The following is a 23,559-nucleotide window of genomic DNA, read 5'->3' as shown; positions in this document are numbered from 1 at the left end:
CTCACTGTACTTGACTTTTCTGAGGCTATTTCTCTCTGCCTATGCAGCAGATAAAACAGGAACCATGTGGTAGATGTATACACACACACACACACTGAAACTGATGCTCTGTGCAAACAGGCAAAAACACATACACTCCAATAAAGGACAAATCCCGAGAGACGGGGAGTACAATCTCGGTCGAAGTGAGAAGACAGGAACATTCAAGAGAAAAAAACACATGCATATTAACATCCTTCCCATCTCCTCTCGCATCCATTCTACCTCTAGCTCTCTCTCTCTCGCTCCCTCTTTCCCTCACACACAAGCACAGACAGACCCCCCTCTCACACAGGAGTAGATAGAGAGTGGTGAAGAGCAGAAGGAGCTGGGTGGCAGGAGGGAGGCAGGAGGGCTGTTGTTTATTGAACAAAGCCAGGAAAGGAGCGTGCAGTCCTGGGGAGAAGAGCCGCTGTGAAATGCCTCGAAGGGAGCCCGCCAGCTACTCCTGCAGAGACCTGAAGGTAAGCCTCGTTCACCGCCGATGGAGGAGAAAAAAAAAAAGCAGAGGAAGAGACAGGGAGAGGAAGGCAAAAGAGGATAGGGGAGGTTTTTAAAGCCATTGATGCATGATACGACCGTGGCACCACGTCCAAGCTGTCTTCTCTCAGTTTGACTGCGAATGGCATGGCATGACAGCATTATTTGTTTGAGAATTGACAAATAAAAAAAAAGTGTGCATTACTACAAGGAGAAATCCAAAACTGTGAGAATCCAATATCCAATATTTGGAAACAGCAAGTGCAATGGCCGATAGAAAGAGAAGATGTAAGCTAGTTCAAGAGGAAGAGACCGGGAAAAGAAAAATGTTTATGGTAGTTCAGCAATAACCTTTATCACCACATCTTACCCCCACCCCCACCCCCAATCCTATGTCACTGCAGTGATATATAGATCATCACTATGCATCCCCTCATTGCAGGGGGCAGGGTAATCAAAAAGGCATTGAATATCTCTGACGCAAGCAGAGAAAAGCCTGTCAACACTTCTACTGTTTGTGCCTATTTGGGCTCCGTGCTGTAGTTCTCTCAGTACAATGCAGGAGTTTTACAAGCGCAGCAGCGAACCTAAAGTGAACGTGCATCTGTGTGTTACTGTAAGCGTGACTGTGTGCGTGTGTGTGTAGAGGAGGGGGTCTCGCACGTCCGACATGCAGCGCAGCATGTTTGGGCTTTACATGTTTCTTTTTTTACATTCTATAAAAGTTGGAGATGAAGCAAAGGACACTGGGTCGTGATAGCTGCTGGCATGAATATTGCAGACTGCATCAAAAGTGTTAAGAGAAAATGATTCCTCTTTTCTGGCCTGGAGATTATACAGCTGCTCGCTTTAATGTCTCATGCACCCCACTTTTTTTTTTCCAACCACCCTTACTGTACAGCGGACTCTGTGGGAGACACATCTCAAGAGTTGCTGCTGTAAAACTTTGATGACATTGCAGCGGGCTTAATGGCCACATTAATTGATCTCTAAAGCTCCTGTCTGTCCTGGTATCGTCTCATCAAGGCACATCGGGAAGACGGTGTCAAGGCAATGTGCAGACTCGATCATGATTTTTTTAATGTGGAGGAATACTAAAGCCGAAGCTGTCTATGCTCTGATCATTAACCACATTTTTACACATCACTCAAACTCATACCCAGAAAAAGGGAAAGCCCGGGGTGATATCTTAATGCCGAAATTTGCAACAAAAACCTGCTTATTTGCCACACTCGACGTTATTTTTAATCACTGCAATTCACCGTGACCCTTCTCGCATCTGCTTGAACGGCGATTTGCTATTTCAAGGCTGCAAAGGGAAAGTGTGAACTGCTGTGATGTAATGCTTTTTGATAGATAGGCCTTTGACCTTATTGGGCTATCATTGCAACTGTAATTCATGGCAGTGCACCTCATTCCCCCCTCCTACTAAGCCCATGTTCAGATTTCCCTAACAAACGGACAAAACAGGGCAAAGGGCAGGAATAATGCTCAGCAGGATCTAAAGGTGTGAATAATTAATTGGATGTGTTTATTTTGTTAAGACTGCGTGTCTCAAGGGGATGGGGAGAAAACCACATCCGCGATTCTCTAATACCACAGTGGCACATTTGTGTCAAGAGATTAGCCAGCCGTGAAGATTTTGTCTGTCTTTCTTTTGCTTTTTGCATCATTTTTTTTTTTTTTTTTTTTGTATCACACGCCCTGGAAAATGTGCATCCATCTCCGAGTGCAGCTCAGAATTAAAGTGTCTTATTTTTTGATAGATCTACATAAAGATGCCTTATTTATGCAGCCCTACTGAACTAGTTGCCATCTATAAATTCTCCTTCAGTTTTAGCTTGTGCTCTTGATAAACTACTGTCTATATTTCAAAGCCCCGCCTCTCTGTGAGCTGTACATGCAAGCAATCTGATGCTTGTGTTACTTGCAAGAGACAGATGTGCTGAATACAATTTCTTAAATAATCTAGTCTTTCCCTGAGGAAGATCAATCACTCTGTTTATGCCCTCATAAATCTGCAGCCAATGGAAATTGGTGCTTGTTCACTGTATGTTAAAGTGGCACGTACAATGCTTATGTAGCAGATTTATAGCATGGCACACTCTCTGCTTCTGCCACGACTTCACAGAGCACGCGTTTTCTCTATAGTCTCGTCACACATAAAGTTGATAGAGTGCATGAGACTGCTGCTGCTGCTGCTCCAGCCTACACACAACACAAATAAACCTTCACCCTGTGTTTGGTAATGAGATGACTGCTTCAGGGATCACCGCTTTGTGTCATGGTTGTGTTTTTGTCCAGCACACCTATACTAACACAAAAAACATTAAAGCATGTCTACACTTCTACATACACCTCGGGTTACCCATCATGAATTGGAAAAAACAGCTTTAGGGATCTTGTAGCTTGATGCAGTGTTGTTCTGTAAGTGTGTAATTGCCAAGAAATCTTTTAAAAATTGTCGGTTGTTTCAGGACACTTTGCTCTGATCATCCCTCAGTGAGCTTTCCAGTAACATATGCTGTCCAGGTGGTGTGAGAGGATTAAAAACTAATGCTGCAAAGCTACCTCAACAGGACTGTAAAATGTTATCTGTCACTGGCTACATTTTAAAAAATTTGAAAAATTGTCACATTTCCAGGTTAAGTGGACATGCTCATGATGGGTCGCGCTCCTTTCTGTTAGCAGCAGGTTATGGCTTGCACTATCCTTTATTTCTAACTTAGCCTTTCTGGCTTACTGAACTATGTTAAGGGAGAATGCTTGCACTATGCACACGGCTGCCTTTGTCAGGCATTGCAGTCTGTGGGAGATGTGCATTGATGTCTCGTATCCAGTGGATAACATTTCAAGCCAGGCCAGTTAGCTAAATCACACAAGGGCAATTGCATTGTGGGACATTTACATGGTGCGTGTACTTGTAAATATCCGTCTTCAGACATGCTGGCAAGATTGGATGTTGTTTAGTTTGAAATGCACCAGTCTGCTATTTTGTTTGGCCAGTATAACAAATGCCCCTGAATATCATTTGCAGACACAATGACAGCTTGACTAAATTCGCAGCGCACACTGATCCATATTGTGTAACCACGTTTTTTTCCTTTCTCTTTTTGTAACAACAATGCACATTAATCAGCATCGCGATAAATACTGCTTTTTATACAGAAGAGCGCATACTGCTCGTGCACATACTTAATTTTGAGCACTCGAAAAAAAATTTACAATAATAACGTCAAAAAGGATGAAAATGTAAATGCACCCCAGCTCTGCTCTATCGGATCAGGGTGATTTTTATCAGGTTTTATGCATGGGATGTGAGCATCCATCACCGAAAGGAAGATGATGGATCTGCAAAGTCCCCGTACATTTACCATTCATTAGCAGAGATGCAAGAGCAACGTGCTGCACGGTTAAGGCCTGTGGAGTGACACCATGTTCTTTTTTAATTTGACATCTTTTGAAAGAATGTTTTCAAGATTGCTCTGCTTTTTGCTTCAACACCAACTCACTCACAGCATGTCATCTGCTGTCAGAAACAGAGGTTTGAGCTTTCCGCTGAAGGACATGTCAGCAAAAAAATGCACTGAGCAGAGACCTTGTTACTCTGCTGCTATACCCAACACACCGGAATAAGGTTTGGGTTTGTTTTGTTTTTTAACATGCAACTGACGGACCCTAATCTCATTTCATTCTGACTTAGTATGTGCTGACTATGGAGAAGGAGCATCCTCAAAGGGACAAGCACGGGGACACAGTGAAGCATGTTATGAATTCTGATCCAGATCATGACCTTTGGCTCTTCCACCATTCTCCATGCGCTGCCCGGCTCTGCAGCCCCACCCCTACCATGCTTGGGGCCTCACTTCACCTCATCTTCCCCTCCTGTTCTGTCCTCTACAGTTAGATGAGGCAGAGGATTAATAAGCAACACGCAGTACACTAGGACTGAGTTTGGATGCGGAGAATTTGTATCAGTGGGTCCAATTTATAGACTGCACAGAAGAAGTAATGGGGTGTTAGGGAGCATATCCACCTCTCTACCTCACACATCTCACTTCTGTTTCCATCACGTCTCTCACACTTCAGGCCAGCATGGTTGAAGAGGGTGCGATTTGGCTCCAGTAGGTGTTGGGTTTTAATCCCATCGACTCCCACTTCAGCAGCAATGTGAAATGGCCATCACTTTTTCTTTTTTAAAGGTGCTCATCTTAGTGGAAGACTGACATTTTTGGCTTTGGTGAATTTTTTGCAAAAACTGCACAGTAGTAAAAAGACTCAATGAGGGAAGGTGTGATGCAAAGGATGTGTGTGTGTGAGGAGTGAGAGATGGATGAATCACTAGGAAAATTATTTCTCCAGTGTGAATGGAATGTCTTGGTGCAGCAGTGTCACTCCGGAGAAGGTCATTCGCAGGAAGGGCACAACTGGATACACTCAGCTCACTATCGGGCATAATGGGAAAATGGTACATGGTAAGTTGGTAAGTTCGTGTGTGTGGGTGCGTGTATGTGTTTGCAGAGCCTGGAGACAAACTAGCTGGGGACATTTTTAGTCATTTGACCTGCTCGACCTCAAAGTGTCATAAGTGAGCAGAGATAGGGATGAAGCCATGTTATTTTATGGGCCAGTCTTAGCCTTGGATAATCATGACAGGTCCAGTAACTATGACTGAAGGGAGGAGTGGAGAAGTGTGGACAGTCAAGCAAATAGAAAGCTCTTGTGCTCCTGTAGAAAGACTCTACCAGTGCAGATATCTTTAACATGGAGGGATTGGTAAACCTAAATCTAGCTGATGTCTTAATATCTTAAGATAATCCTAAAAACATCTTCACAAAATTCGCAACTTCTGCCTTTCTTCTCATTTTATTATATTTTTCTCTTACTCTTTATCCTCAGTCTGTGTTTTTTTTTTTTAATTTTCTCACTATCAGCACCATTTGTCTTTCTTTTTTTGATGAAACAACAGAAAACACTCATCCATGAGCTCAAAATCTGTGGATGAGATCCCGCTAATAGTCCTGTTTTTACCGTTGAACTAAGGGATACTGCTGTGTTTGCTGCATATCTTGCTGCCATTTGTAACCCTGTCATGTTCAGCAGAAAGGTCAATGAGGAATGGTGAAATGAAGCACCACTGTCAGGTAAAAGTCTAGTCTGAAGTCACTATAAATGCATGCTGTTTTATTTGTATTAAAAATACTGCAGATTTTATTTTATTTTGCAGATTTTATATTCCTGACTGGGGCGAGCAGCAGCGTCAGCATTTGCAAAATAAGCACAACTGCGAAGCTTTCCGACAGGAAATAAGGAAAGCACAATCGATAATCTCCACATAATGTGAAATAAAGAAGAAATGGGGGAGGTTACTGAACCAAACAGTTTACAATTATGTTGATCAAGTAAGAATTATAATTCAGGATCGGATCTGATTCAAGAGCTTTATTTGCATGTTGGTGATTAGTATTGATACGAACCTCTCGTAGCTCAATTACAAGCTCGCTCTTACTTCACAAAGCTGACAATACAAGTTTCTGAAGTTCAAGAAAATGTAGGAAATTAAATCACAAAGCAAGTGCTATTCAGTACCAGTCAGCCCCTGAGGGAAAATTATAGTGCTTGCTACAGGTTAGAAGGAGAACAAAGCACATTTTGCTGCGCTTTGTACGGATAATTGTTTATAGCATGCGGTGTCAGCAAATAAGGGAAATATATGTAGTGTAGATATCCCTTAGGAGGCAAGTTGCCTGGTTTACTAGTACCTCTTGGCTTTAAACACAATAGATGAGTGCTCTTGTTATCAGGACACAAACACAATTCAGCCAAAGCATCCTGTCACTCTTCGGGTAACAAGATAAATGCTTGTTACCCTCTTAAAGCGCTGAGATAAAACACCCCAGCTGGTATCCATTTCGAACACTTCTCATTCGGGCTTGTTGAATCTGCAACTGCGAGCAGACACTGCAATTACAGCCTTTCTGAAAGCGCACACGGGTCTGGAGTTCACAAATCTCTGGGGAATCATGTTTAATTCATGGGAGAACCTAAAAAAATGAGTCAGAAAGTGACACCTTGCAACCCCTGCAATGTATTCAGCAAGTTATACTGAAAGCTTTGTGCGCACCTCTGCTGTCTGTCTGTCTGTCTGCCTGTGTTTTCTCTGCTCAGATGCCTGTCACGTCACTCTGCCCTTTGCTTTTGGACGATCATTGTCAACACTACATTCCTGTGTGGATCTGGTTTGTGACGTGGTCCTCTCACTTCCCCTGTGCTCGCTTTTGTATTCCCTCCCCTCGTTTTGTCAGTGATCAAATAGAGTAACATCAAAGACAGATGGCAAAGAAATGTCAGGTGTTGTTAAGGTCAAGAACGAGCCACAAAGGTAATTTACTGTTCCTTTGCTTGGTTACTTACAAGGCCCCGTGTATCCCTTGTTCTTTGAGCAAATTAAAAGTATCTGATTTTCAAACAACACCCAGGGGCTCTATAAATTAATTGCCTCTTTTGGGGCTCCAAAGGTGTAGTAAGATTGCTTCCAAAACTAGGGCTTTATCTGAAACCCCTCACACACACACCACTTCCCTCTAAAATTATAGTAGTGGCAGTAATTAAATCCCACATCATTCAGGAGACATTCAAAGTGTTCCCTTTCTACCTTCCCTGTCACTTTGGACCTCACACAACAGATGTTTAAAAATACCTGTTTTGTCATACAACTCAACAGCAGAGGAAAAACTCTTTAAAACCGCATCACACTGCACTGGAGACTGTCACAGCACATCACCTACTGGCTTCAGTTGTGCTAAAAACAACCACAAAGATAATATGTATGCTCATTTTATATTGGAATGAATATAAAGGGAAGGAAACAGCTGAAGGTGTTTATTTCTTTGCAACTAACTGATTAAGAGAATAATCATTAAATTTAATGGACAGGATGATGAAAAGAGTGAAAGCAGTGTTGGGTTTTTTTGTTGTTGTTGTTGTTTTGTTTTTTACGAGAGAGCGGTGTGTGCGAGTGGGTACATGCAGTCACAAGAACTGGCAACGATGGCGATTAGGAGCCTGCTCTTTGGGAAAATGACATCATTAAAATAAAGTGTGCAGCTGAGCCTCATCATCCAAGCAAATTGGTCAGCATTGGGCACTGGGTCACCTCCCATGTGATGAGGTCAGCTAATCCCTTACTTAGGTCTTGTTTGCCAGGGTGGTTATAGTCAAATATTTAATATTTACTTCATGAGTCAGAACTGGAAATAAAATTAAGTGAGCACCTCAGGGTTGTTCAGGTGCTGACTTTTGCCCGCACATTCTCCATTTGTGTGCATTATATTGTGCATAAAATAATGCACAAATGATTTGCTTTGTCAAACCTAGTTTACAAGAAACTGAATTCATGGAAATGCTCAGCCTCACAGCTGATATCCTCAGTGTGGTTAGGTTTATGTAACAAATGCTCACATCCTGTCTCGTGATTCAGTCTTGACCTCAAATGTTCCCTATGCTGTGTATACCAAAACATAACCGTGAAAAAATATTCATGCTTGACTTGCTACATGCAGATAGTGCATTGCCAGTACAGTTATTGGTAAAACATGTAAACTACACTGTCAGCAAACATTTTGGCACGTTCAGTGTTCTACTTTGGCAGTGTGCTGTGTTCATTAACTAGCAGTGTGCGGCCATGATGCTAGCTCCTTTTGGCTGTAGGTACAGGTAGAGCAGTTTTCTGAGCTAAATACTAATAAATACATATGGCTGTGTTCTCACTGATTAAGGCTCAACTCAATGTCACGTTCAAGAAACCAGTTTGAGGTGACTGGAGTTTTGTGGCATCAGAAGATGGGTACACTGTGGTCATAAAGGGATGACATGGTCAGCCAGGGGCGTAATTTCCAGGGGGGTTAGGGGGGTTATGACCCCCTCAATAATCAGACCCAACCAATATAACCCCCCCAATAAAATTATGAATTATCTTGCATAAATAGGCTGTTGATTTTCTTTACTCATTTCAGTTATTACCAGCAAATAGTTGCATGTTTAATCATCTGGGAATTTACCCAGATTTATTTATTTAGACAGAGATCTTGACCCCCCCAATGTTCAGCACAAAGTTACGCCAATGTGGTCAGCAACAATATTCAGATGCGCTGCTTTACTTAACTGGTACAACTAGACGCATTTTCTAATGTAGCCTCATTTTGATGACATGAGTGGGACCTGTGTGGTCTTCTGCTGTTGTAGCCAATCTGCTTCATGTTGTGCTTTCAGAGATGCTCTTCTCCATAACTTAGTTGTAATTTAGTGTTTGTTTTTTTTGTTTTATTGCTTTGTTTTTCAGTTATTGTTGTCTCCCTGTAAGCATTTGGTCATTCTCCACTGACCTCTAATATCAGCAAGACATTTTCTGCCAGTGAACTGCCACTAACGGGATATTTTGTCTTTTACTGACCATTATAAAAATTTAAAAAAAAGGTCAGGAAAAATGGGAAAAATCCTAGCAGGTTAGCAGCCGTCCCACGTTCAGATTCACATAAATCACCTTTCTTCCTCATTTCTGACACAGTTTGAACTTCAACTGAATGTCTTGGCCATGTCTGCATTGCTATATACATTGAGCTGCTGTCTTGTGATTTGTTGGTTAGATATTTAGGTTAACAAGTAGTTGAATAGAGGTAAAAATAAAGACATTTTGTGCCTTTATATTTTGAATGTCTTTTGTTTTCTTCAAAAATAAGCTTACTTTTGCTTCTACACAGCAAAGACACGATGCCATAACAATAATTTCCCCCCACAAGTACATCCCTGGAAATGCCTCCATGAAAAAAATCTTTATATAGACTTTTTTAAAAATATATTGCAACAATTACAACTGCAATGGCTTGACCTTTTTTAGCCTTATAGCTTTCTGTGACGTCTTAATATACCATCTGGCAAACCCTGACACAATGACAAATTCATGCGATTTCAAAGCCATCCATCCATTTTCTGCTTATCCGGGTCCTGGTCTTGGAGAAGCAGTCTGAGCAGAGACGCACCTTCTTTCTATGCAGCCACTGGCTCCCAGGCCAGATGATACATGAGCTCCTAAGTGTATCCTCTTCAGACGAAGTGTTTTGGGTGCTCAAAACACCTCGCCTTAAGAAGTGTCCAGGAGCCATGCTGTTGCCCAAACTGGCTCCTTTCACTGTGCCATCTGAATACTTCCTGCATTACTGAGATCCAAGAGTGAACCTAGAAACCTTTTGAAGTTTGTTTTATTGACTATATTTTATAAAAGAGTGCACTTTTATGGGTAATGTTATTCTTTCATTCACTACCTATGTTGTAGTCATCATGGTTTAATTCAGTTTTCATTAGATTTTATTTATATAGTGCCAAATCACAACAACAGTGATCTCAAGGTACTTTATATTGCAAGGTAAAGACCCTACAATAATACAGAGAAAACCCCAACGAAAGCGCTTGGCAACAGCGGGAAGGAAAAACTACCTCTTAACAGGAAGAAACAAGGTTCAGGAACGTGCAGCCATCTGCCACAACCAGTTGATTGTGAGGGAAGGGAGACGGGACAAAAGACATGCTGTGAAGGAGAGCCAGAGATTAATAATAATAACTAATGATTAAATTCAGAATGGTGTAAAAACACAGTGAGTGAAAAAAAAAAAGAGTGAAGAAGAAACAGCACAACCACTGGCTGTGCCTACAAATCCTGTCTGCAAAAGTTATGACCAAAATCCTTTCCAAAGCACCCAAATCTTGCTACAGTTGCATGCGGACCAAATCAGCTTCAGTAATGGATGCAACTAAATGCTATGTGTTAATACCTGTACCTGTAATGCAATACCTAAGGGTTGAAATGTAAAAAACCTGAGATTGTACCTACAATGCAGTATGTACTCTTTCAGTAACATAGCTATGACTTTTTATTGTTTGTCGCATTGGTTTATTTTGATGTTAGTGACCAATAAACAAATGATCATTCTGGTACTTCAAATCCCATGAAGCACTTTTTCATTTTTGACAGGTTAGCTCCAGCTGAGGATGGCAGGAGATTCCCGCGTCCTAATGGACCACAACATGGAGATAGGCGTCACCCCTGCACAGGTATTCACACAATACACACACTGTATATCGCCCAATCTGTATTACTTAATATTTAAACAACTGGCAGAGACTAAATGTGAAATACTAGAGAAACAATATGAGAGAGTGGAGGTGAGACCTCGTTTTTGGGAAAGCAGGGGAAGAAAACTACATGAGATATATATAGAGAGAAGATAAGAATGATTAATATGGAAAGATCTGTCACTGAAAACAAAGCAGTTTGACATTTTCGAAAAAATTATGGAAATGCTCAAGGTATATAGATCTTATCTACCCTATAGATATGCTGTAGAATCATTTAATAGATAAAATAAATACTATGGACTTGAATTAAGGCTACTAAAGTGTAATTTCTTTAGTAGTTTAAATAAGTGTTTAATTCAGTTTACCTGGCAGTGAAGATAATGACCAAAAAACAGCCATCCCAAATAACTATTGGAGTTGTTATCCCCAAGCTGATTGAAACTTATGCAGCTTACTCAACCTTGTCCAGGGAGGCTCAGTGAGAGAAAACCCCCAGTACTTACTAGTGCCAAACAGAGACAGCTAATGAATTTGTTTTAAGGACCATCACCCCCAGGGACAGTATTGACTACAAAGGCTGGAGTTTGGGCAGCACTAGCTGTGATGTCTTCATCTATCACTCAATTAACCCAGCTCAAAGAGTGGAAATGAAAAGGCCTGTTTTGACTGTCTTTCATTGAAAACCTCTGTAGTAGCTTTTAACAACTCGAGAAAACACGGCCATACGTCAAGTCATCTTGTCAGTAGAGAAGAAATGTTTAAAAGGTTTCCTTAAAAAGCAGTGTTCTGACTGCATTCTGCATGACTGTTTGATGCATTTTCCCTGACTATGGTCTGTAATAAGGGAGCGCATTGACATTTAGTGAACACACGGTCATCAAGCCACTAGTTGCAATGCAGATCAATAAGAATAGTCTTTCAGTTCTTCTTTGTCTGAATGGTCCTTAAAAACGGATTACATCAAATCTATATCTAGAAAATCAATAGTATATAGATGTGACCCAGCACAGCAGCAGTTAAAAAGCAGCTGACACAGTAAAATTATTTGAAAATTAAAATAAAAATCCGGCAGGTTTTATTTTTCAGGCATTACAATCAAATGCACCAAAAAGGACACTGTTTGTGGCTCACACTGTGCTGTTCTCCAGCTAAACTACGATAATGATCATCCCTATGATGGTGCAGAGGAGAAGCCAGTGTATGCACTACGCAGGATATAACTTTCCCGTTGATGAAAGTGTGGCTGTGGGGAGAAATGGTTCACAGGTGTAAGATTAGCAGAAAGAGACACAATCGTCGTCTTGTCTCGACACAATCATTTCATTTATCAACTGAGATCCGACAGCGTCAGTATCTCAATAAAGAGTCCTTGTGCTTTTCTGAAAGATGCCTTAAAGCATTGTCTTTGGTGTATGTTGGTCTTTTATGTAATTTTTTTTCCAAATCATGTTTGAATTTATAGCTAGATTGTGAAGCATTGCCTTTTCTAACCATAAATAAACTCAACAAAATATGATATTATAATAATGCATACAAGTGTAAGGTGATTCTTTAGTTATACATCAGTTTTTTGGGGTCTTTTAAAGGGTCTTTTTAAAGGAGGATGGTAGATCTGTTGTTATCTGAGGTTGCAAATGTTCCAGTGAGTGCAAAAGAACACAAGGGACAGGGTGGAAGGCAGGGCACAGTTGTGGAGCCAGATTGCCTCGCTGGAGCTGGGCCAACATAGACAAAGGTTTGAGTGTCCTTGTGTTCTTGTTGTGTCCTTACTCTCTGTTTCTTTTTTGCCCTCTGTGTATACATAGACATCTACAAAGTGACTTTATAACGGCTCTTAATTTGATTTGCCTCGCTTATCTTCTCTCCCTCACCTCTAGTGAGGCTTAGCAAAACCTGATAGAAAATCCCATACTGCAGTAATAGTTAACACATACATCTTCCAGCACACTATAGCTAACAAATTCTTCAGAGCAAATCAATGTGGGTAAAATATTCCTCTAATTCTGTCTTTGCATGCCTAATTTCTTTGACCGTCTTCCTTTTCCTTACTTTGGCACTGTCTGTCTTTCTTCTTCCACATAGGTGAAGAAGCTTCCCAAACATTTGAGGGAGCCTCAGATCTCTACAGAGCGAACCCACCTGATAGCTGACCCAGCGAAGAAGCCACGTCAGCGATACGTGCAAAAGGATGGCAAATGCAACGTTCATCATGGAAACGTGCAAGAGACCTACCGTTACCTCAGTGACTTGTTCACTACGCTGGTGGACCTACGTTGGCGTCTTAGTTTCTTTATTTTCACACTGGTCTATGTGGTCAACTGGCTCTTCTTTGGGTTTCTTTGGTGGCTGATCGCACTCATCCGTGGGGACCTAGTGCATGGCGACGAGGAGGGCTGGACCCCCTGTGTGGAGAACCTTAATAGTTTTGTCTCAGCCTTCCTCTTCTCCATTGAAACGGAGACCACCATTGGGTATGGTTATCGTGTAATCACCGAAAAATGCCCTGAAGGTATTATACTACTTTTGGTGCAGGCCATCTTGGGTTCCATTGTCAACGCCATGATGGTGGGCTGCATGTTTGTTAAGATTTCACAGCCAAAGAACCGTGCCGAGACCCTCATGTTCTCACACAACGCTGTCATATCGGTGCGAGATAACAAGATGTGCCTGATGTTTCGGGTGGGCGACCTGAGGAACTCTCACATTGTGGAGGCATCAATTCGAGCAAAGCTGATCCGCTCACAGCAGACCAAAGAGGGGGAGTTCATCCCGCTCAACCAGACTGACATCAACATTGGCTTTGACACAGGGGACGACCGGCTGTTCTTGGTCTCACCACTCATCATCTCTCATGAAATAAACGAGAAGAGCCCCTTCTGGGAAATGTCCATGGCGCAAATGGAAAAGGAGGAGTTCGAGATTGTGGTTATTCTCGAGGGAATGGTGGAGGCCACAGGTATGAAGGGGGTAAGATTATCAGGAAAGGTAAAGAAAGTATGGGAGGGCATACAAATGAGGATAAGTCAATAAAAAAAGAGATGAGGAAATGTTGCAAGTAGTGAGCTAGGATGGATTAATGGATGGAGAGGCAGAAGAGGTTTGCCTGGAAGAATATATTGCAGAAAGGTGAGCCTGCCAGTAAGTGCTGCTGATTGGAAATGGAATAACAGATGGAAAGACAGAGATACTAATTAAAACCTAATAATAATGCATGAAAGATAGAAAACATTTCTTTTATATCTTTTCTATTCTATATGGGTCAGTTTGGAGTTAATAAATTGTTTTAAATTGATATTTTCTTAATTCCACAACAGTTGTCGACTGTTCTTTTATTTAACCTATAACTGCAAAACTAAATGCGTCTTCCTTCAACCGAGGCAGACAACTGAACTCTAAAACCTCTTTACAAATGTTTATCTGTACCGGCATCTCTACTGTTGCTACTTCAAAGTTTTGCCTTTGATACTGTTTGTTTTCAATCAATGAAGCGTACCTACCCACAATGCTGGTGTGTGTTTTTGGTAAGGGCCAAGCTGTCCTGAAAAGTGCTGCAGGCTGGTTACATTAATGAGGCAGAGATGACCAGGTGTTTCTGTGAAGTTCCAGAAAGCTCGTATTTCCCAGCTTAAAACTGCAGTCAAGGCCGCAAGTTCAACACAAGAAAAAAAATTATGAAAGATTATCATGTCCATGTGTCACTGAAGGGATTTGCAAAAACACGGCCCATGGATAAATCAGGCATATAAACAATAATTGTTTATGTGCCTAAAATGCATTGCTTAATGGGCTTTGTTGAAGGCAATGTACTCATTTTAAATTCATTGAAATATAGATGCTGCTCATTTACTTTATTGGATTGCATCATACTTCACATCAGTAATGGAGACACACAGTGATTAGCAGTTTGATGAACCCACAGTTAGCTTTTTGAAAATTCTAACATGTAACCGGGCACAGTTTTGCATTCGTGTGAACATTTCTGCTCTATTTCATCTTATTTATTTATTTATTTCCTTTTTCCTGAAAGCACCAGCAGTCATCCTGCTTCCTGCTCACGCTGCTTGATACTTGACTCGGGCATTAAATCACCTTTCGCTTCACCGGCAGAGACCATGGCATCATGCAGGGGTTATGCTTGACCGCTAGGCAACAAACTAATCTGACCATCCACCAGCCCTCCCCCACTTCCTTTTTTGTATGTGAGAGATCCATTCTGTGCGTGACAAACGACACAGTGAAAGACAGAAAGCGACCTCAGACCCAGGCTAGCCTCGTTAGGAAAATAAAAAGTCATAAATAAATAAAATATCCTGAGTACGACCTCACGTGGACGTTGTGACATAAATTTTGGAAGTGATACATATGTGGGTGGTGAAACTGGCTTCATGCTCTCGCAGCCATTACTCGTTAGCTGTGTAGCCTGTGGTGTGCAGCATAATGGTGAGTCAGGCTCTGGAAATCACTAACAAGAGGCGCTCGCACATTATTTGTTTAAAAAAAATAATAATAAAAGTAAAACACAAGCATGACATATTAAACCACATTTTGCTTTCCAAGTGTAATTGCACTAACGAAAGCGGTTCTCTGAAATAAAAGCAGCTTATAATACACTTCACAGTTAGTCAACTTAAAATCGTTAGAAAATGTCACGATACAATAAACTAGTCTAATGAGTACAAGAAATCTAAAATTATGCAACCATGTTCACACTTTTTATTCCAAATTTAAATTGGATTTAGTTTAAGTTTAAACTGAATGAGATCCTTACATAAGCCTGTACTTTGGATCATCTTTCACTTTAGCTGATGCAACAAAAGCTACAAATTTCATATTTAATTGAAAGCAAGGAATGATTTTACTTAATAAAAACAAAAAAAGTCACCCCTACGTCCCCCGCTCCCTTTTCTCTAAAGTTTTAATGAGTTGCAAAAGCATGTGAATTACGTCTACTAGAATAATAAAAACTTTTTTTTTAACCAGTTTTACAGCCCCTAAGGTTCCAAAGTGGTAAGGTGTTGATTTGATTTTTAAAAATTTCATACATATCTATAGATGTAGATACTAAAAAGCCCATGCTATATAAGTGATAAGTGCTCATAGAGAAGCCCAGAACAACAGGCTAGTCTCTCTCCCACATAAAATGTGGTCACCGCACCTGCTAATTTGTTGGAAAGAGCACAGATCCAAACTTCCCGGGTCAACAGCACAAACACCTCTGCCCTGTTGTAAAAGGGGGACAATGAGGTACAATCAAATTTTCATGAAAGTAAGCCACATGTAGGCAGATAACATTGGCTTGCAGTCATCTATGAGAAGAGCACACAGTGACTGTGTGCAAAGTGCAAATAAATGATTCAGTCTTCTTTCATTGATTGGCATGCAGACTCAAACATGCAATCCATATTGTATTTACTCAATTAATAAATATCCATCCATCTTTCTCAAAATAGCCATACCCAACATGAGACCATTAGTGCCTTGTTTTGAGCTTTTAGGGTGCAACACAGCATAAGAGAGAAGTCATTCAGTGATTGCAAACAGCAATTTGCTGATTCTTCTTTGCAGTGGAGGTTTTAGTTATTTTCCCCACAATAATTATGATGCAAAATTCGTCTTTCTTTTCTTTTCTTTTCTTTTCTTTTCTTTTCTTTTCTTTTCTTTTCTTTTTTTGTTTTTACAAATTGTTGTGGTGAATGCTCTTGATGTCTTGACTGATTTGGGGTAAATATCCCTTTACAAAGTTGCACTTTGTAGGTCTCTTCTCAGTTACATCACAGCTGCTCACAGATAGGGTCCAGTGCAATCCAATTATCCATTTAGGAGGCTGGCTTCTTTAATGAGAATGACTTCCACTTTGTGGTTCATTGTCTATCGTACTGTGGATGAGAAGAGGAAATATTATTGCACTGTTCTGCATGTAGGTTATAGGGCTGTGAATTTAGAATAAATGTTGTACAATTAACTATGGTAGCAAATGCAGAGCACTCTGTCATTCAAAAGCTGATCTTTTGTGCTTGCTTTTGTACCCTCTTTTTCCATGTGCATAAATTAATCACAACATTGGAATGAATGCTGTGGCCAAGAATTATGGAAATGTGGGCCAACATTTGTCAAAACATGGAAGTAAATTGTATTACTCAATTTAGTAAAGTGTGCCTTTCTTGTAATTTCCTCATTGGTTGCACTTGGCCTGTGACTTTGAGTCAGACTCTAGATTTAAGATGTACAGTTATGGCTCTTTAAATTCTAAAGTTTTACATATTGGGATATGATAAGAAATAATAACAGTGCCTTATATGAACTGCAAAGCAGGACATATATATATTACACTGTGTAAATATTTATTCAAACAAAAAAAATGACAAAAATTCCAAAACAGTGTGTGAAAAAAGGTACACCCTCGATGTTTCCGTATAAACTCAGGGAATAAGTAGCAGCTAGATGCTTATAATTAAATGCACTTAATAAATTGATCATCAGCAGGTGTGGCCACCTTTAAAAGGTAGAGTTTTAGGTATTTGGCAGGTCTGAAACATTCAGGTTAAAACAATGTTAAGAGGAAATACATTCAATTCAGTTAGATTTTCCTTATATAGCACCAAATTACAACAACAGTGGCCTCGAGGTGATTCAGATTGTAAGGTAATGATCCTAAATCTCATCAGTTTGGGAAGGGTTATAAAATCCATCGTCTCCTGTGAGTAAGATCATTCACAAGTGGAAAGCATTCAAGACAGCTGCCAATCTTCCCGAGAGTGGATATCACAATAAATTCATTCCAAGGTCAGATTTTCAAGGCTCAAAAAAACTGTGAAAAAAAAGAAGAGCAAGCTGTTTGGCTATAATGCATAGCACCACCCAACATATCCACACGTACACCTTATACCAGTTGTCATGCATGGTGGTGGAGGCTTAATAATATGGGCTTGTTTGGCATTCATAGTCCCTGAGCACCTTGTAGTCATTGAGTAGATCATGAACTGTACTGTAGAGTTAAATGTGAGTCTGAATCTGTCCTACAGCTAAAGCTTGCCCCAAACTGAGTGATGAAACAGGACAATGAACCCAAGTAGACAGAATCAAACAGAATGGCTGAAAAAGAAAAGACCAAAACCTGCATGAAATCCTGTGGTAGGAGCTTAAGAGAGCTGTGCATAAATGCAGGCTCACAAACGTCGATGAACTGATACACAACAATGTAAGAGATAAAGTCATACAGCATCTTCATTCATAAAACCACTCACTGCGGTACTTTAAAACAATAAATTCAAGGTTTGTTGTCAGCAACACACAGCAGATGCAGTTTTGATTATTTATATCAGGAAACTAACACTGTACGTGACCATGCTTCATTGTATTTAGTACTTGCTGTGATGGAGGCCCAGTCATATACACTATGTTGCTAACAACAGACTTTGTTGTCATTGTGGGAAGTGTTTCTAAACTGAACTGAACATAGTGGGTTTGTCCCCTGTGCCCTTCACAGTAAACTATTTACATATAAAATAAACCCTGTTCTATGCCAGTTCTCAGAATACAGAAAGAATATTGCATCATCATCATTGTTGCTTGTGAAAACAATGTTGTCTGCACTGCTGTTTTTTGTTTTATACCTTCCAAGAAAATTCATAAAACTGATATCTGCAGGACCCAAAAATAAGATTTAGAAAAGAGAGAAAAATGAAAAGAAAAAAGTAAATATATGACTGTAGACTTGGATCTGCTACCAGAATTAATATAAAGCAAACAATCTTTTCAAACACTGAGATAGGGCCATTAAAGTTTAATACAAACAGTGAATAAGCTTCGAAGGACATTTCAGGAATCATTGTTTGTTCATCATTTGTGCTTCTTTGATAGAGGCTGATTTATGATTTACAATGCAAAGCCTGCAGCCTATGTATCAGCAGTTTAGTTCATTAGAACATGTTTTCAACCAGATTTTCAGAGATTTTAAGAGATTGTTGCGAGGTTTCCACTTTGGTCCACAAAAAAAGCAGAAAGTGTGGCCACTTCTGTGTGTGGCTAGATTACGTGCGAATTCTGAGCTTTGTCATCAGAGGACACGTGTGTACTGACAGGAACCCTTGAGGGCAAAAACAAAAGAGACAAGACACATGGTCAAGTTGCAACCTTCAACAACCCTTGACCTTGGCAATTTAATTTAATTATCATACTGTGTATATGATTTATCTGTTAGCATGATTACTAAAACTATTTGCACGATGGACCCACTGATAGTCAACAAACTCACCACTGTACTAACGTCAGTGCACATTATGTGTCAGTGATGTTCTCGGCTCTATCATGGTCACTGGTTACCGTAAGGATATGTCAAGTTCAACAAAACTTTTCCACCTGGATTTCAAGTCATGGTATACTCACAGGTCATGGTCTTTTTCCATGATAGCGGTTTTCCATGATAGCCTTTTTCCATTTTCTGTTCCACTCTCCAGCAGGCGTGATACCATGATCCTTAAAGTTACACCCTCAAATGGAAACCAATTAAATATATCTGTGTCTGACAAGTAAAATCATCAGTTATGTAAAATGTCTGTTAATTACAGAGTTGTGATGGTTCATATATACATTCAAAGGGCATACCAATTCTTTTTGTTAAATTGGCCCTGATTACTACATTTGTGTGTCATTGTTTTGGAGGAAATGCACTCCTTGCACTCACTGTTTGGGTGAAACAAATCTGCATGCTCTTTACAAGCTGTGGAAATCCCCAGATACTGCTTCTGCGGAAGTGGCCAAATTGACATCCATTTTTTTGATAACCGTATATGTATAATGCATCACAATGAAATTTACAGTGAAAATCTACACATGGCTATTAGGAGGACCTTTGTTTATTAAAATGGCTAATGAACATCTGCCAACTTCTTGAAGCACATGAATATATCACAGCACATATGTCTACTTAACACATAGAAGCCAACTGCATAGATTTTAGACCAAACACAAGCTACATGATTTTCTTAAATAATTTTTTCAATAGCATTTTTGACCAAACATTGGGCGAAAGGGGGGAAAAACAGTATCAAGTTATATTTGCTTTTGCTTAAAAATAAAAACTATCTCTTAAAGGAAACAACTAATCCCTGATCACAACAATAGGGATTAAATTAATCCATTAGCAAAATACTGTAACTATATCTGTGAGGTCTCTGTCTTCCACAAGGCCAATATAAAGTCAAAGATTGTTTTGTGACAGTTATGACAAAGCCTGTGCACCACTAAATGCCAACAGGAGAAGCTAAAGATCTTAACTGAGCAGCTTAATGGATTTAGACTACTAAACTAGGGCTTTAAAACAAACACATCAAATACTGTGTCAACAACCTTAAAATACACTATAGAATCTCTTGTCATTAGGAAGTGAAAGATGCTATATTTTCTTTGATGAGGTAGACACAGAAATAAGCAACATTTCACAAGTTAAATGTGGAAAGTAGGCCACTCATATCCAGAGGGAAAGCTGAAGAAAATGTGCAAAAGCCTCTCCTCTCACACTAGATACCATATCGGTTTCATCCTTGCTTGATGTTTTTGGGAATGTTACATACATACAGATTATTTATTTCAAAGGTTATCGATGGAAAGTCAGATGTTTGCAGTTTCAAGTGATATACAGCTACATATCGAGCGTGTGAATGATTGCTCCAGCTTGGAAAGTTGTGGCAGTGGTTATTTTGTGGCTATTTTAAAAGCTGTAAGTCTTATTAGCTAATTGTCGCAGACTTTTCAGAGCTGCTGATATAAAAACAGACAGAATACTGAGAAATGGGAAAACCTACTTTGTGTTCAGAAGTTTCTATGCATTCATTGTGAGCATGAATGCCATGGTAATTTGGGGTTTTAATGATTTCTTTGAACTGTTCTTTCTCTATGATTGTACAGGACACATCTTTACTGATTTAAAAAAAAATTGCATGGACAAGCTTCCATACAATTTGGAATTCTCTGTTCCATGCAATGACAAAGGCATATCTATGCAGACTCAAATCTATACACACACTTAAATAATTTAATAAGGTTGAAGGTTATACATCTTTTAACTTGATAAGCCCAAGGAATATTGAGTAAACAACTGCAGATTCCAAGAGCAGCATTTCAAACAAATCTATAAGTATAAGTTATTTGGGTGTGGCACCCCTTTGCCAAGATCTAAAAGAAGAGCCAAACACAGAGAAATGGTTAGGATGTTCAGAAACAGCCCAGGAACCATTAAGTCTCAAGCCTACCATGAACTGGAAACTGCTAGAACATCAGTGTCACTGTCCACACTCAAGTTATTTTCTAAAGCTCTGACCTCAACCCCATGAATATATGTAGACTTTGCTTAAAAGCCTGGTCCGTGCTAGGAAAACCAAAAAATTAAGCAATCTCTACTAATTCTGCAAAGAATTAGGGTCAAAACATGCAGCCAGAAATATGCAAAAACCTAATGTCCAGTTAAGGTGCAACAATATTTGGATATTTAGCCAAATATTAGTTTGGTTCCCTGTAGGAATAATTTTGACCCTGTGTGAATTAGAGAAAATCCACACTTGTGCACCTAATTTTTTTTTGTAAAGTCATTAAAGATGTATGCTGTTCAAATTCCACCCAGGAAAAAGAACTGTTCAAAGAAATCAATAAAAGCTCAAGATTAGCAAGACATTTATGCCCATGACGAATATATGTAAGCCTCTGAGCCCAACTGTATATGATTAAATATTGAAATGCTCCATTTTAAGATTGCTTTAAAGCTGTCAGTGAGGAGGTATGGTGGAATACTGTTTTATTAATTTTTCCCATTTTGATTCATTTGATCCTCAATAAAAAAAAATCCAGCAAAGAAAAATGCAATGGTTTCTGATGCTAGCTGCTATTTAGCTTTAGGTCATATTTAATTTTTTAATAAGAACGCATTAACTGCACCACTAACTTTCTGCAGCTCACATTTTTAAGGCTTTTTCACACCAACTACCTACACTGGAGGAAAAACACAGTTATAATTAATGACAACGATAGCAAGAGTTCGACTCAGGTCAGCCAGTTTTCTCAGGCCTACAAATGATATGTAAACATGAGCAGACATTTGCACTTGTCATAAAAGAAAACACACAAAGGGACTAAATATCTTTTACAGTTGCACTGCTCCAGTAACTGTGCCACACATCCACTATGTATAATAACAAGACCATGGATCTAGCTCATCAAAAAGGAATGCTATTTAAATGTCATTGAATTATTGTTAGTGTTACCAGTTGCACTGGTGCTTTTGCAAGCAGAAATGCTGTTATAAAATACGTTGTGAATGCTGCCTCCCAAGTCTTATACTTATACCAAGCTATTATTATTGCTATTTGAGTGACACCATTGTTGCTAGTTATTCAAAATGTCACACCTGTGTTAAACCATAGATTAACACAACAAAGTTCACATCAAAGTTCGTGTTAGACCCTGTCGATACAGTTACTGAGCAAAAGCTACAACCATGCATTTAAGCTGTGCCTTTAGCATTTAAATTAATCAAGGTGTAGTTGTTTTGCCTTTCGACTACCGAAGCAAGTGCAGACACAAGACTGCCATGTGAAGTGTAGTCTTTTTATTCAGATTTGCTTACTGTTAAAACACAACTAATGGAATACATACAGTCTTTTTTATGTGTGAATTCAGCAAACTAGCCGAAAAGTTCCGTGTTTTAAAAATACTCTAGTTAAATGATTGGAGACTGATGATAGGAGTGTAGAGAAAACAGTATGCACTTCTTTGCTGTTCTTTTGTAACCATGAATAATTAACTGGTGCTCTTTCTCCCTATGCCTCTTTCTATCTCATTGTGTGCTTGCCTATCCACTCTGGTTGTGTGTGCTTGGCTCTCTGGTTTCTCATGTATGGACCCCTCGGACTGCCATGTGTGTGCTCTTTCATATTGTGTGAATGTTTGTGTGTGTACATACACATATCTTTACCTTTTGGCAGGGATGACGTGTCAGGCAAGAAGTTCGTACCTGGACACTGAGGTCCTGTGGGGTTACCGCTTCACTCCAGTGCTATCCTTGGAGAAGGGCTTCTACGAGGTAGATTACAATAACTTCCACGATGTCTATGAGACCAACACCCCCACCTGCAGCGCCAAGGAGATGGCGGCTAAACTTCGTGAGGAGCCGTTATTGCCACAGCTTTCACTCCTCAGCCCCGAACCCAAAATGCATACTTTTGACCCCCTAAACCAACTGTCACAGCAGGATCCACTAAGCCAAGATGAGGAGAATGAAGAGAGGGTTTCCGGGGGTGACAGAGGGGAGACCAATGGCTCAGCCGCTGCTTTAGAGGAGCTCCCACTTGCTGACGGACTGTCTGACTGATGGGTTTGACAGCTAAAAGCCCAGAAAACTCTGGATAAAGACATATGACATTATATGGTTTCATTTGGTCAATGGCCGGCTTGGTCCATTGCAGCACTCAGAGATAAAAGACATATCTCCAGCCGCCAACTCATGCAATATTCCTCTACTAGAGTGTCAATCTATAGTATAGATTGGTTTTGTAGACAAATAGTCCACATACAGAGAAACACACGTACAGTACCTATATCTACACTTACAGGTGGGGGGTTCAGATTGTGTTTTTATAATCAATAATGACCACTTACTGCTATAACTCTGAAAGTTCAAGTTGTATAATGTAAACTTGAGCGGAAACTGGTAGCCATGACAGCTTACCATGGGCTTATTATGAATCCAGTATTCTCATTTTAGAGTGTGTTAATTCAGCTTCGTTAAAGCATAATCTCATAACTCAGCTCGTGTGTCTGACAGCAGCTTTTGTGTGGTAATGGAACCTTGTTATCTGCGATTTATGATTTAATATAGGAGATTATTATTATTTCCTTTCTCTGTCACTGTTGTTCTTC

The 23,559-nt window shown here is 39.9% G+C and overlaps 1 protein-coding gene across 1 annotated transcript; it reads left to right on the top strand.

The window, feature by feature from the left end:
* The first annotated feature begins 447 nt into the window (after window positions 1–447).
* Window positions 448–23,188, top strand: kcnj5 (potassium inwardly rectifying channel subfamily J member 5). Its single transcript, XM_031743572.2, has 4 exons — window positions 448–503; window positions 10,547–10,626; window positions 12,733–13,606; window positions 22,626–23,188. Exons 2-4 carry the CDS (start codon window positions 10,564–10,566, stop codon window positions 23,009–23,011), a joined length of 1,323 nt encoding a protein of 440 aa, XP_031599432.1. The 5' UTR covers window positions 448–503; window positions 10,547–10,563; the 3' UTR covers window positions 23,012–23,188.
* The last annotated feature ends 371 nt before the right edge of the window (window positions 23,189–23,559 follow it).

The sequence above is a fragment of the Oreochromis aureus genome, linkage group 14 (genome assembly GCF_013358895.1).
Source record: "Oreochromis aureus strain Israel breed Guangdong linkage group 14, ZZ_aureus, whole genome shotgun sequence".
Taxonomy (NCBI): Eukaryota; Metazoa; Chordata; class Actinopteri; order Cichliformes; family Cichlidae; genus Oreochromis; species Oreochromis aureus.
Note: the sequence above shows the minus strand (reverse complement) of the source record. Positions and strands in the feature narration are given on the sequence as shown.